Below are 16,186 nucleotides of genomic sequence, written 5' to 3'. Positions count from 1 at the left end.
TTCGATAAGCGCCATCACACAGAGTCCGCAATGTGTAATGTTTCAGTAAAAAATAATCTTGCATTCGATAATCTATTCTTATGACGCATCATTCCAGGTTATTGACACATTGTGACGTTGGAAGTCACAGCACGTTCTGGTTCTTAGCTCATCAACAAAGGCAGCTTGGTCACGAGCACCTGCTTTCCATGCTATGGGATGCTCGCGCTCAATTTTCCATGTCCTGTATCGAATATTTAGGCCTATACGATTAAACTGTCCGTGGTTACTGTGCTTTTAACGTACAAAAAAAGCTACACAAATAATAAAATAATCTTTACATAATAATGTAACCTTAGGCTTATCGCCAAGATGTAACCTGTGAGGCTAAGTGACAACGTCTCCCGTCCCCTACCTAAACTACGTCTACACTGACTATGAGAATAGTAGTATAGTATAGTAGTTCAAGAGTATAGTAGTGATATGTGATAACAATTTGATTTGTTTATTTTAAAGACTTTCTAAAGTTGCATGTATATAACCAAACAGGCAATTTACATGAGTTTGCCATCCCAATACTTTAAATTTTTACAGTAAATATATTCAACATTATATTATGGGTACAAGGAAAAGTGATATGTAGTGAACCAAATAGATATTTAACAGGCTTTTGCCATCCTATTACTCCAAATTCCTACAGTAAAAATGACTGAAAGTCATTCATGAGTACAAGAGAAACTGTATTTCAAGAATTTAATGAAGTGATTTGATAACAATTTGATTTGTGCATTTCACTCAGCTTCATGTAGTGATATATAGTGAACTGAATAGACATTTCACAGGATATTGCTATCCTATTACTCTAAATTCCTACTGTAAAAATGACTGAAAGTCATACCACAGGTACATAAGATAGTGTATATCAAGAATTTAGTGGAGTGATCTGATAACAATTTGATTTGATTTATTTATAGAGCTTCAATTATTACATATATGGAACTGAATAGACATTCGACAGAATTTTGCTACTCCATTATTCCAAATTCCTGCAGTAAAAATGACTGAAAGTCATATCATGGGTACAGGAGGAAGTTTATTTCAAGTACGTAGTGGAGTGATTTTATAACAATTTGAATTGTGTATTTTATAGAGCTTCGAGTAGTGATATATGTTGAACTGAACAGATGTTTAAGAGGATTTTGCCATCCTATTACTCAAGCTTCCTACAGTAAAACACTTGAAAGTCATACCATGGGTACATGAGAAAGTGGATTTCATGAATATTGTGGAGGGATCTGATAACAATTTGACTAGTTTGTTTTCTAGAGTTTCAAAAACTGATTATATAGTGGAACGAATACATGTTTATGAGGATTTTGCCATCCTTTTACTCCAAATTAAAGTAAAAACATTGGAACGTAATAGTATGGATACACAAGAAAGTGTATTTCAAGAATATATTGGAAGGATTTGATAACAATATGAATTGTGTATTTTATAGTGCTTCAACTATTGCATATATGGAACAGAATAGGCATGAACAGGATTTTGCCATCCTATTATTCCAAATTCCTACAGTAAAAATGAGTTATACCATGAGTACATGAGAAAGTGTTTTTCATGAATATAGTGGAGTGTTCTGATAACAATTTGGTTTGTTTATTTCATAGAGCTTCAAATATTGCATTGATGGAACCATATAGACATTTAGGAGGAATTTGCCATACTTGCCATACGTCCTTCGCCATATGCATTCTTGCATTTTTCTCTTTGCTGTATTCTGTTATAGTCATAAATTCTACATATATTTATTGAGAAAATCCTTTAAAGAGGCGCATGTCCATCATCACGTTTTATTTGTTTGGCTTTTTTTTTTTGGTTTTACTATTGGAAACAAAATTACTTTTTTTGCATTTGATGTTGATATCATTATGGCAGGCTTTAGTGGAGGTACTGGTGTCTATATTAGATGATTAAATACACAGCACCAGCAGTTCTGAATCTTTGTGTTAAATAATCTATGCTGATTGTCACGATCAGTCCCTTCCATGTTCCGTGTTTTCCATGTCTTGTGTTTTGTTCCGTTCCACGGTTTCATTTTGTCCTCACACTGATTGCGTACACCTGTCCCTCGTTTCTAGTTCATGTATTTAAACCCTGCTGTGTGCCTTGGTCGTGGCCGCCTGTACACGGGCATCTCGTCGTTCCCGGAAGAAGCAGGCTCACGTTTATTTTGATAACGACGAGATCCCAGGTAAGCGTCTACCCGTCTTGACCAACGCTGCAGGGGGGAGCGGCCTGCAGCGCAAGCCGTGAAACCACGGAAAGAGGGAGTCCAGGAGGGTGGCCAATCTTGACATTATTACACTCAGGAATTAAAAAAAATATATTGTAGCATCCCATGAAATGTGATCTTTCACACATAATGAGAGAGGTTGGCAAAGAACTAAAACTCAATTAAATATATCAACTTCCCCTTAAGCCTCTCATATACTCCACATTTAGGAGCAAGCCTACTCCTACACAATAAGCAGTGCGGTATATGAAAAGAGTAGGCGTATCAAATAAACAGAGCAACATGGTTAAGGTCCAGCCAGATATGTAAATGTTTGCCAGAACATCCAGTGTGTGTCTGCCGTTCGGTCAAAACTGGATCAGTCCAGAGGCCGCCCCGTCAGATCTCTTTTGAACAAAACAGTGGTCGAAATGCTGTTGAGAACAGTTTTACAGTTACAACAACAGAAAAAAGACTCAAATATATGCTGGATGGTTTATTCATTAAGGGAGAAAGCTGTCTCTCTTGTGGAGGATTTGCCACAGAGACCTGGGCATGTGGTATGGTCTCTGCACGGTGCCGTCATTACGCTCCAGACCCTCCACTAGAGGAGACAGAAACATCACAGTGGAAATAAAAACAATATAGTCCTGATGATTGGCATATGTGTAGTAGCTTGAGAGTGAAATGTGTGTGTGAGTGTGTGTGAAGGATTACTCCATATATCCCTTTATGTGCTCGACTGTTTCATTAACGGAAGCGAATCCAGGGAGAGAGAAGTCTGGAGGAACGTCCTGCCAGTCAAAGCTAGGCAGACATCTCCCTAGTTCTGGGTGGAGGGAGAGACAGAAAATAATATGACTAACAATTAAACCTGCTGACTTATCACTGCAGGTATAAGTACTTTCCTGGTGGTTTGGTTATGTTTTGGTACATAGCATAGTCAAACTGTTACAAAACAGAATGGACAAATTAACAGGTAGTTGTGTAATCCTGCTGTCTTTACCTGGTTTACTTGGCGTGTAGAAATATGGACAAAGCTCTTGATTGAGGATGTCTTGGACACTCTGTAGTGGAAATGCATGTGAAAATCTCATTAACATGCAGAATGCTATGTATGCACAAATGCTGTGTATGCGTGAGTGGCTAAGCCAATGCATGAATTACATGTACAAAGAGTTGCATATTGCAAAGACTTTTGATACGACAAATTCTGTTCTGTCAAGAGTGAGGTGAGGGTTTATTTCTCAGAGATGAAGCTGGTTACATTGCTTATTTGCAGTGTGAGGTTTTACCAATGTGGTTTGGGCGAGGTCAAGTCTAGGGTCACAATACTGCTGCTGAAAGAAGTCTTTAGGCAGGGCATTTGGGGCATACGCCTCTGGGGGCAACTTCCAGAACTCTGAAGGGCATTTTTTAACACAGACCTGCAAACCAACGCACAAACACACAGAGTGAAGGAGATCTTATTTGAGTAGCTAAACACAGTGTTGCTTTTTATATTTCTATCTACACTATTTACACATTGTTCATTGCATGATAGAGCAAAAGGCTCCCAAACCAAGCAGCAAAAGGAGACCCAAGCCCCCAGACTTACAAACTGGCATTCACATACTACATGCTAAACTGTTTTGTAATAAATGAGTCTCATGTGCATATTTCTAAAAGGCTACTGACATACGTGTTTGGTTTCTGTACAATGTCAACAGGACATTTGTGTGGAAATCTCACTTGAGTGGTTGGACACTGGAGACCCTCTAGAATGGCGTCCATTTCTGTCGTTGCTCTGGCACACTTCAGAAGGTCAAAGTAGAGGACGTTTGGTTTGTCACTGAAACACGAGAGGATGCAGGAAACAAATGCAGCTTGACACATGAATATTAACCAATTAAATAAACAATTTTTATTCAATTTTTTGAGTATGTGTATCAGGATTCAGTGCTGGAGAGTCACACCACTACCCAGCTAAGTGTTCTTTCTTCGAGGGTGAATTTGACTGGGGTAACCAATAAACTCTGCAGTGTTGTGACACTCCTAGACCTGAGTTTGGACCCCTTGGTTTAGAGACAATCATTAAACACAAGTGATTTGATTGGTTCCACTTGTTGCTGTGCAGTGCCAATCATGAAAATCTTAAAGCTAAAGTCTAACCCATCTTGTCTTGTTGATGTTTCATGTTTCCACATGATTTGCACCTGCACAGCTCCATTGTAACCCTAGTCCGACTCACTAAAGTCCATTCGAAAGAATACTGACGGTGTTCCTTACATACTGGGTGTGCTGTTTTGGTATTCCTGTGAAGATATAAATACTTATCCAGTATGTGAGGGACTTACACATTGACTCCAGCTCCACAAAACATCCCAGTGGAGTTCTGGGGCAACACGACATGACGAGAGTCTCCAAGCAGCCACGCTGTGTTAGAACCTCCGTTAGAAGGATATCTCACAAGCCATACATGGGTAAAAGACCTTCCGCTTGAGCCCACAATAATAATGATTTTTTTTCCCCCATGAAAGTGTAGTTGGAAATGTTTCTTACCCAGGGAGCGAATAAGAATATAGGTGACAATGGCAGCCACAAAAATAATACAGCAGATAATGTCTGCACATCTCCTGAACAAAAACAAGAAATATTATTACACATTGCATGATTTAAATTATGTATTAAAGTTATTTAGCTAAGTGAAATGACTTTATAGTCTTAGTCTAGATCTATGGGTTTAGTATAGTTCTTGTATAGCGTTAATAACAGACATTCTGTGATCCATGATGTGTAGAGCTTTAAATGTTTTTTTAAAGTCAGCTGATGTGGAGGAGTAAATCGGAGGTATGGTCTCTGCACGGTGCCGTCGTTACGCTCCAGATCCTCCACTAGAGGAGACAGAAACATCATAGTGGAAATAAAACCAATATAGTCCTCATGATTGGCATATGTGTAGTAGCTTGAGAGTGAAATGTGAGCTAATAATGTTTTTTATAATTCTATTCTCCCTGAAGTAAAGGGACGAGACCATACAAGCTTTCGACTGTGTGTGCCCAATGTCATTATGAACTGCTGGAATGAAGAGAGAGAGAGAGAGAGAGAGAGAGAGAGAGTGTGTGTGTGTGTGTGTGTGTGTGTGTGTGTGTGTGTGTGTGTGTGTGTAGCTTACAGAAGCATAGGAAAAGGGTGTCCACACACATGCTGTACACTAAATAAGCCCTGCGCGATGAAATAAGCTCCCACAATCACCGTCTAAAAAAACAGCAGTAGTAGATATACATGCTGGGCCTTCAGTATTATGAGAGGAACTGCTGTCCAGAATAAATGTGTAAATCATGGTTATTTACAAACAAAGTGACTTTACAATCACTGTCAATAAGCATTTTGGAATCTAAAAAAGAAAGAACCATTTCTTCAGTGTACTGAATATGCTGATGTTTTGTTCTCACACAGAAGCAATTGTCACCACTTGAGCTTTTCTGAGGTTACAATACGTACAATAACGGGCAACCAGTAATAATGCAGCAGCTGAAGCTGGAAATTGTCAGATGGCAGCCTGATTCTCCCAGAGAAGAAGAAGAAAGCCAGCAGACCTTACAGGGAATGTAGAAAAACCCTCAGAGTTACCTATTAAAGTGTGTTGCCATGTGCCATCATGGTCAGAATGTGATGAAGTGTAGTATGGGTAATATACACATGACTTCACTCTATATTTCTCACCTACAAATCCGACCACTAGCACCTTGCAGGAAAACAGCAGCGTGTCTGTAACACGGTCCAACACCACCACCCTGTGGACAGAGGGACATGGTCAAGGACAACGTGCTAAATATGAGCTAGAACAACCAGACACAAAAATGACTGATCAAAATAGCTAATGTCAACAAATATGTATACAAATTAAAGTCATATTCATATGAATATGTAATGATAAATTCCAACATTTAATATTTTTGCCTTAAAAAATGGAAATGGAAGTAATTTGTTCCACAACAGTAAGATTACATCATTTATATACACACAAACCCAGATTGTGTTTTAGACTAAAATGTAATTCATGATAAGTAGAATCTTTACATTGCAACTCTCTTCTTTACCTTTAAACACATTGAAACAGCGTTTCAAAGCATTGTAATCGCGCTAAACACTGTTTCAGGGCAAGAGATTGTGTTTTAGACTAAAATGTAATGCATTATAAATGGAATCTTTACATTGCTACTCTGTTCTTTACCTTTTAAACATTGAAACAGCATTTTAATCGCCCTAAACACTGTTTTACGGCAAGAGATTGTGTTTTAGACTAAAATGTAATGCATTATAAATGGAATCTTTACATTGCTACTCTGTTCTTTACCTTTTAAACATTGAAACAGCATTTTAATCGCCCTAAACACTGTTTTACGGCAAGAGATTGTGTTTTAGACTAAAATGTAAAGCATTATAAATGGTATCTTTACATTGCTACTCTGTTCTTTACCTTTTAAACATATTGAAACAGCATTGTAATCGCCCTAAACACTGTTTCAGGGCAAGAGATTGTGTTAAAGACTAAAATGTAATGCATTATAAATGGTATCTTTACATTGCTACTCTGTTCTTTACCTTTTAAACACATTGAAACAGCATTGTAATCGCCCAACAACACTGTTTCAGGGTAAGAGATTTTGTTTTAGACTAAAATGTAATGCATTATAAATGGTATCTTTACATTGCTACTTTGTTCTTTACCTTTTAAACACATTGAAACAGCATTGCAATCGCCCTAAACACTGTTTCAAGGCAAGAGTTTGTGTTTTAGACTAAAATGTAATGCATTATAAATGGAATCTTTACATTGCTACTCTGTTCTTTACCTTTTAAACATATTGAAACAGCATTGTAATCGCCCTAAACACTGTTTCAGGGCAAGAGATTGTGTCAAAGACTAAAATGTAATGCATTATAAATGGTATCTTTACATTGCTACTCTGTTCTTTACCTTTTAAATACATTGAAACATTTTTCATCAGCTTACACTAATGGTCTTTGTAATGATGAGCATTAATGATTAGAGGGGGTATCTCCCTCAATTATAGAGCGGATGAACTCTTGTTATGCAATTGATTAATTGACAGAGGTGCTGCAAGTTCAGGAGCCTCTCAGTTGGAAAGGTGTAGGAAATACTGCAGTCAGCAAGGTATCAGCAAGCACTTAGAGTGCCAGAGAGTCTAAGAATAGAAGCTGTTTTTTTCTTGGCCTTCTGTTTTTCAGTGTGGCAGCATCGCTGAAAGGTCAAGATGTTGTTTTAGCACACAGAACCACCTTTGAGTAACGCAAGACAAAGAACTTGTCTTTTCTGAGAAGCGTGTAAAGAGAAAGCAATCACTTGCTAAAGCCTGCCCAAAAAACAATGGCATCGATCAGGGCTCTGCTCTGCTTCAGACAGAAATATTCAAAATTAAAACTAAAACAGCAGTAGATGTTTTAAAAAAAATCAAAGCTCTGTGATTTAGCTAATTTAGCTAATTGATGGTTATTATGGCACATCACATTCAGCCTCAAAGAACAAACAATCTCTCTTGTTCATTTGGTTAGTAGTCCTGTTTTCATCTTTCCATAATGGTATATTCTCTTGCCCTTCAGATTCCTTCAGTGGGATCTCCCACTCCAAGAAGGTTAAATTTGAGAATCCTGCGCGGGGCGGGAGCCCTGGCCCTCGGATTCGGGCGGGGACACCCTGGCCCTCGGATCCGGGGTTCAATTCAATCGATGGCTTACCTGCCATGGTCTTTTCCCCCTCTGGAGCCTCGGACGAGGCTTCGTCGTCGTCTTCCTCCTCTTCCAGCTGGCAGGGCGGAGACGAGGCATTGACCTCGCGGCGTGCTGACGGCTATCAGAAGCGGGGCAGCCTCAAGAGGAAGAGAGAGGAGGCACACAGCAGCAACAGTGTACAGATCCTGGAGGAGCTCTCCTCCCCTGGGTTGTCCAAGCGTGTGGCCAGGGGCAGCGATTGCGAGTACCAACTGGTGCAGAACGAGATCCTCCGCTCCGTCTCCAACAGCTACGAGGTTTTGGAGTCCCTGGGCCGTGGAACCTTTGGCCAGGTCGCCAAGTGCTGGAAGCGGGGCACCAGTGAAGTAGTCGCAATCAAGATCCTGAAAAGTCATCCGTCCTATGCTCGACAGGGCCAGAACGAGGTGGGAAAGTTGTGCCTGCTTTAAATGAGCTATTGATATGGCCTAGAATCAGCTGTAGCCCTGATTCTGTTATTGTTTGTTTCAGTTTTTACAACATATGTTCTGTTGGTGTCAGATGTGCTAACGCACACTGTGGAATTTGTATACAGCCAGGGTAGCACAGAAATACTTGTTTGGCACACTAGTTCTAATTTTCACTAGTTCAGTAGGAACTAGTTCGGATAACACACGGACAGCTTGAAGCTTACTCTAAAAAGAAGATTTAGCTTCAGTTGTGTAAGCCATACCTGTTTGGATGTGCATTAAAAATGTTATTGTTATGAAAGAGCATTAATCTGCATTGTTTGAGTACCAAAAGCAAGTTCATGGGTTCATTTCCAAGGGACCACTTCCATAATTGCATCTCCCAAATCCTGTAGAAGTAAATGGTTGAAGGGAAGTACACAAAGTGCTTGATGCTATTGAAAATAAGTAGGCTATTTGTCAGCAGTATCAAACTTTGAAGCTGTGACCACGTAGCTTCGGCTTAACGCGTATTCCGTCTTCCCTCCTTTGCTCCTCCTCAGGTGAGCATCCTGAGCCGGCTGAGCAGGGAGAACGCCGACGAGTTCAACTTCGTGCGCGCGTACGAGTGCTTCCAGCACAAGAAGCACATATGCCTGGTGTTCGAGATGCTGGGGCAGAGCCTCTACGACTTCCTCAAGCGCAGCAAGTTCAGCCCACTGCTGCTGAAATGCATCCGGCCCGTGCTGCAGCAGGTCGCCAAAGCGCTCATGAAACTGAAGAGCCTGGGCTTGATCCACACCGACCTCAAGCCCGACAACATCATGCTGGTGGACCCCATCAGGCAGCCGTACCGCGTCAAGGTCATCGACTTCGGCTCAGCTAGCCACTTCTCCAAGGCCCCCAGCTACCTGCAGTCCAGATACTACCGGTGAGGGACACGTGCTGAGGCGTGTTAGAAATAAGTGTGCACTTGTTGCACTCGAGTGTGCTTTAGAGTAGAGCTGCATGTTGTGGACAGTTGTAATAACCCTGCTACACATTAAAAGCCTATGATGAGCATTACAGTTAACTGGAGCACGATTGATTTATAAGTGGTTTATTTTTATTGGGTCATGTGAGTGCTGTTATTTAGCAAAAACACCTAATGAACCGTCTTCGGTGTCTGAGATTAGTTAGGATGCGCTGAACTGCAGGCTTTGGTAATATCAGTATTTAGCGAGTCTGTACAAAACCGCTATTACATTGTAGCTACACTGTTAATTAACAGTGTAATATACTGAGTAACGGGTGTTTAACTGCATTGGTACTCTGTATTTACTTAATGCAAAACAGAACATTATTGTAGTGTTGGTGCATTGTAGTGTTGGTTCCATGTTACACTAGAATAGTGGGTGTGTAATGTCTAGGAACACAAACACCCCCCCACGGAATTATCAGCCGAGGCTGATTTCATGATGGCGATCTCTGTGTTTTTGGTCCAGATCGCCTGAGCTCATCCTGGGTCTCCCATTCTGTGAGGCCATCGATATGTGGTCCCTGGGCTGTGTCATTGCTGAGCTGTTCCTGGGCTGGCCCCTGTATCCCGGAGCCTCCGAATATGATCAGGTAAGCACATGGTCCTTTGAGCTGTGCCTTAACGCCCGTACAGCATCAGTGGTGCAGACCTGTAGTGGTTTTGTGGCTGTAGTGATATGTGTGTGTGTGTGTGTGTGTGTGTGTGTGTGTGTGTGTGTGTGTGTTTGTGTGTGTGTAGTTTGACCTTTTAGCTGCTTTGTCGGCCCGCTCATTTTTAGGATTAATATAAATGAGTTTCTATGGCCTGTTTTTTTAGACATGCACTTTGAAAATGAAAGGATTAACTCAAAATAAAGTCATAATCCTTTTGCCGTATGGTGTCTCTGCAGATCCGTTACATCTCCGAGACGCAGGGCCTACCAGCAGAGTGCATGTTGAGCGCAGCGACCAAGACGCACTACTATTTCTACTGCTACCCCCTGTGGAGACTCAAGGTTTGCCTGTCTTCAAATGCCAAATGCCATGTGTTTTTTATAAGGGACGTAACTTAATGACTTCATGTAACTTAATGGTGGAGCTGAATGGTTTGTTTTTTCTTTCCTTTCTCCAGACACCTTCGGAGCATGAGGCGGAGCGTGGCATCAAGTCCAAAGAGACTCGGAAGTACATTTTAAACTGCCTTGACGACATGATGCAGGTTATTTGGGCTTTTGTGCGCGTAACTATACGCATTTCTTTTAGTGTTGCGATGTGAAATTGAAGAACGTGACAAAGGGCTCCCGCAGCTCACATTATAGAGCAGGTAGAACAAGGTGCTAGCTGAAAGGTCGAGCGTTTCTGCTGTCATAATGAGTAGCGCATGTAAGTCGCTCTGGAGAACGGCATCTGCGAAGGGCAGAGCAGTGCGTAGAAATTTGCTGCAGAACTTCGTTCGTATTGGGTGCATTGCCGCCCTCTGCTGGTGAATAATATGACTCACCCATGGGTCTCTCTCGCAGGTCAATATGACCAGTCTGAAAGGCACCGACGTCTTGGCGGAGAAGGCCGACCGGCGGGAGTTCATCGACCTACTAAAGAAGATGCTCACGCTAGACGCTCACAAAAGGATCACGCCAGTGAAGACCGTGAACCACCTGTTTCTGACCATGACCCACCTCCTCCACTTCCCTCAGAGTGCACAGTGAGTTGCTCCAGGCCTTCCAATCTACATGTCAGTGTTTCAAAAACATTTTAAGGAACACCGTGTTAATTTAGAAATCCAAATAGCATCAGAGTTTCTCTGCTAGTACTGTAACCCCCCCCCCACCTGTGTGTGTGTGTGTGTGTGTGTGTGTGTGTGTGTGTGTGTGTGTGTGTGTGTGTGTGTGTGTGTGTGTGTGTGTGTGTCTCTCGCTGCAGTGTGAAATCTTGCTTGCAGAACATGGAGATCTGCAAGCGGCAGTGCACAGGCTTCGACAGCAGCAAGACCCTGTTTGATGGTAAATCTGATGCCCACTTTGGTGCTTCTTTTAAATGTTACATTAGGGTTGGCTTTTTGTTTGTTTGTTATTCTTCAAGTAGATTTAAAACATCACCAAACTGGCCTCCGATTCCACCTATAAAAGAAGACAAAAATGGTTTCAAATGCAAGTGTTCTACCAAATCATGTTACTGCTCAAATGTGATCCACAAATGGTGAATCAGGTTGTTGCCTAGTATTCGAGTAGCCGATAAAGAGGCCCCTCTACCGTAGTTCAAAACGAAATTCCGTTGAATCCAAACTTCATTGTGTAATTGTTGATCATTGTAGCTGAGGTTTTTGTGTCTCTCGTTCTATAAGACCAACACTATGCTTTCTTCTATGGTTCTTGTATGTGTATTTGTGGAAAATTCAATTCTACTTGTGTTTTTGCAGTACACAGTACTTAAGCAGACCGAGAACTCTTCTTGGTTTTTCAAGGGTTGCGACTTGTGCAATATTCAGCACATTTAAATAAATGTTTCTTTCTTTTCCTAGACGTTTTCCAAACACTTGATTCTTTATGACATTATGAAAATTTCTTTCTTTCCTCGAGTACAAACTCGAGTCCATCATTCATTGGCTGATATGTTACTATCATACATGTATACATGCAGACTCAAGCAAGGAGTTTGTAATGGTGGTACAACTGTGTTCAGGTCATTTGATACTTTTTATTGATAAAGATGTTCTTTTCCAGACTCAGTAGGGTTTTGTTGTTTTGTTTTGTTTTTTGTACCTCTATGAACATTATTGAATAATATGCCTTATAAGGGAATCTCTAATTAAGAGAATCATGTGTTTACATTTGGAATAAATTACATTCTGATAATACCCTAGCACCTGAGTCATACACGTTTTCTTTAATGAAAGGGGTTCAAACCTCTCCTGTACACCAAAGCATCCCAAGCCAAGTCTTGGAGGATTTGTCTGTCAGTCATTAAAATATCAGTTCACAGAAAGATGGATGAAACATGTTTTACTTTGATGAACTTTTTACCTTGGAGTACTTTGTTTAGTGTGAGAAGCTGTAAATGTGTCCAGTCCTTAAAGCATTATTCTGATTTTTCTTGTCCCCTCCATCATTTTCATGCTCTCCTTGTAAGGGCTGTGAAGATGCTCAGCAGAAAATGAGCTGCTCAGCTGCAGAAGAGCACTTCAGCCTACATTTCAAGCCAATTCAAATTTGAACTCCTACACTGTCTTCTCACATCCATTTCTTTTTGAATGTCAGTTAGGACATCAAGATGAATTAAGCACACTAAGCCCAATACTAAGAGACTGGTAGAGTGGATGAGCCACACAGCAGGACACAGCACTATTTTTGCTTCAGCCAGTGCTAACTTGATGCAGTCTTGCTGCTTGGGGATTTTGCAGGCTTTGACTTCTTGGGTGTGTGATGAGGATTTTGCTTAAATTAAACTCCTCATAAACACGTATGACCAACCTGTGCCTATGCTCTACCAGGACCTCATCGCGTACTTCTCTTTCAGTAACTCGGAGCCTGTGTTTTTTTGTTTTGCTATTTCTGACATGATTGGGCAACATTTTCCTTTTAATGTATATGTGGAATCCACAAAAAATATACCCACTTAAGTGTGCTTCAGCATAAATAAGCAGACACTGCAGTTTGGATTATTTCTAGGGAAACAGGAAAATATAGTATCTTTAATTCGCTGCATAACAGTTTACATTAATTATTAATCATTCGTATGTGTTGACAGTTGCAATAAACAGATTAAGAAAACATGCCGTGAAAATGCTGCCGTGTCCGTATTATAACAGAAATAATGCAGCTTCACTGAGCAGATCATCCATAAAACTTGCTCTATATGGATTTTATGAATAGTATGTTAATTTTGTTTAAAAAGACGATGAGGCCTAATGGGAAAGGCTAAAGTGTCAAGTCGGACTTGAATTCAACGACTCAGGTAACATTGGGCTCTCTAGCTAGGTTAGCTAACAGACAAGCTGTCTATTTGAGATGGTTAACTTAGCTAGTTCACACATTACTTATGCACATCTCTTGCGGCAACAGATTCTAATTTTCATGGCGATGGAGCACGTTAGTTAACTAGCAGATTAACTGCCAACTATTTACTGTAGCTGCGATTAACGTTATTATCTAGCATTGGCTCGCTAACCGTCGGATTGCTCTAAAAGAGCTGTGACAGCTGCATGTCAGTCCTCGGTCGCTGAACTGTCTTCATGTCTAAGCACGGATACCTGTCGATAATGGGATCATTTGGGGGAGAATGAAGTGTGAACTAGCTAGGATAATTAGCTACTATGGCTAGGTACCTGTCTGCCAACGATGTGGCAAATTTAAAATACTGCAGTTCTTTCGTATAAAGGGAAGCTTAAAATTGTGACATGTGACCTTTTATCTTGGCTGCTGGCTAGCTATTGTAATTAAGTTGAATTTCAGCTTGGACACCTTTATAGTAATTGATGGTTATTATGACACATCACATTCAGCCTCAAAGAACAATCTCTCTCATTCGTTTGGTTAGTGGTCAGTTTTCATCTTTCTCTAAAGGTATATTCTCTTCCCCTTCAGTTTCTTCCAGTGGGATCTCCCTCTCCAAGAAGGTCAAATTTGAGAATCACGCGTCTGGCGGGAGCCCTGGCCCTCGGGTTCGGGCGGGGTCGCCCTGGCCCTCGGATTCAGGGTTCAACTTGTTCTATGGTTCACCTGGCCTGGGCTTTTCCACCTCTGTAGGCTGTGACTTGGGTAATATTCAACACATTTTTAAAAATGTTTGACAGTTGCAATCAACAGATTAAGAACACATTTTGCAGGTTAATTACTATAGTGGTAGTGTTTTTTAAAATCTACTTCTATTTTAGCTTTAATTTTGAATAAAGCCCATAACTAGATCTGCATGGCTTGCGGCTATTGTAATCAAGTTGAAATTGAGCAGAGCTAAATTATTTAAATAAAGCACTTTCAGGGTGATGTGGAGGCAAAACAACATGGAAGATTGTGATTTACATCCGCTTGGTTTTCTTGAGCCTTCTTTCTGCAAGATTAAGGGTGGGAAAATCAACAGAGAGTAAGTTATGAAGTTAACTAGCTGGCGTTAGATAAATCACAGAATTGTGGTTGTGTTTTTTAAAATCTACTTCTGTTTTAGTTTTAATTTTGAATAAAGCCCATAACTAGATCTGCATGGCTTGCGGCTATTGTAATCAAGTTGAATTTCAGCTTGGACACCAATATAGTAATTGAAGGTTATTATGGCACATCCCATTCAGCCTCGAAAAACAAACAGTCTCATTTGTTTGATTCGTGTTCCTTTTTTCATCTTTCCCTAAAGGTATGGCATCGCAGCTCCAGGCATCCTCTTCCGCTTTCAATTAACTCTAGTTAATTGCTTCAAGAAGATCAAATTCGAGCGTCATGCGTCTGGCGGGGACGCCCTGGCCCTTGGATTCGGGCTCCAATTCAACCTATGGCTCACCTGGCCTGGTCTTTTCCACCTCTGGAGGCTCTGAGATGTGCAATATTCAATACATTTAAATAAATGTTTCATTCACATTATGGAAATTTCTTATTTCCTGTAGTATCTTCAACGGTTCAGTTTTGCCAGCATGCTCTATGTACCTCTTTGAACATAATTGAATAATATGCCTTGCAAGGGACTGTTTTAATTAAAAGAATTAAGATAATCATGTGTCATACACGTTTTCTTTAATAAACGGTTGGTGGTGCTGTGCCAGTTTCACTAATTACTTAAATCACTCAGGCAAGGTTGAAGCTGCTGTAAATGATTTTGAAGTTATCAACTTCTGCTGTACCACTGAAGGAGTCCACCCCCTCCCTTTAGAGCATCTGTTTTTTTAATGGATATAAATCTGGAAAATTACAGACTTGACAGATTAAAAAGCTAACAACAACAAAAATAATCAGAGATGACTTTTATAAGCCGTCACCTTAAAAAGGCACATTTAAAAAGTGGATCCAGTGCTCCAGCTTGCATGGAGTAGGCTGGAACATGTTCCTAATTAGGAATCACAACATGGCTGCTCAGGAAATCTGAATGCCAGACAGACAAAAACAAGGGCTTCAAACCTTTCCTGTAACACCAAAGCAACGCAAGCCAAGTCTTAGAGGATTTGTCTGTCAGTCATCAGCTATGGCTGTGTCACCTGACTGAGAAACACCTGGGTTACCTCTGACCCATGGGGTGGTAAATGGTCTACCAAAAACGACCTCAAATAGTGACAATTTGGTGGTGGCACTGGGCATCATTCTGATCTCACACAACACTGCTGGCAGTAGATTGAGGTAATAAAAGCAGTATGGGCATCCGGTGATATGGAAGAGGATCGCCTTTTAAATAAAATGCAAGTAGCTCAGGTTGAACATAATGGTACCAAGAACCGGTTGGTGTAAATATTGAATATTAATATGCATACATTGAATAATGTATGGTTTGGAGAACAATAGTGGAACCTGAACAAGTATTATTAAAAATTTAAATTGTGTATTGAGTGTTTTAAAGTGTGTATTGAGTTAACAGTCTTGAACTTAGGAAGACCTAGGAAGGACAAGATCTATCCATTTCTTTCCTGTTTTCCATCATGGCCTTTGTTTCAATGTATAATTCATTTTGTCAACAATGCCAGATGACTGAGGATGGTAAGGGATGTGAAACTTCCAGTCAATAGTTAGGTAGGTGCATAGTTTCTGAGTTACCATAGAAATGAAACAGGGTCCCTGATCTGAATCTATTACCCGAGGCGCAC

The 16,186-nt window shown here is 40.6% G+C and overlaps 1 protein-coding gene across 1 annotated transcript; it reads left to right on the top strand.

Annotated features, from left to right (window-relative positions):
- Positions 1-5,437: 5,437 nt before the first annotated feature.
- On the top strand, positions 5,438-14,168 carry LOC145654144 (homeodomain-interacting protein kinase 1-like; the record flags this gene model as incomplete). The annotated part of the gene is made up of 9 exons (XM_081708733.1): positions 5,438-5,442; positions 8,064-8,415; positions 8,982-9,349; positions 9,903-10,026; positions 10,326-10,430; positions 10,547-10,633; positions 10,935-11,116; positions 11,335-11,414; positions 13,995-14,168. Coding segments are annotated over exons 1-9 (1,477 nt in total), but the record flags the coding sequence as incomplete, so codon positions are not given.
- Between the last annotated feature and the right edge of the window lie 2,018 nt (positions 14,169-16,186).

The sequence above is a fragment of the Electrophorus electricus genome, unplaced genomic scaffold (assembly GCF_041902795.1).
Source record: "Electrophorus electricus isolate QZ-2024a unplaced genomic scaffold, ASM4190279v1 Scaffold126, whole genome shotgun sequence".
In the NCBI taxonomy this organism is placed as follows: domain Eukaryota; kingdom Metazoa; phylum Chordata; class Actinopteri; order Gymnotiformes; family Gymnotidae; genus Electrophorus; species Electrophorus electricus.
This window is presented reverse-complemented; position numbering and strand designations above follow the sequence as displayed.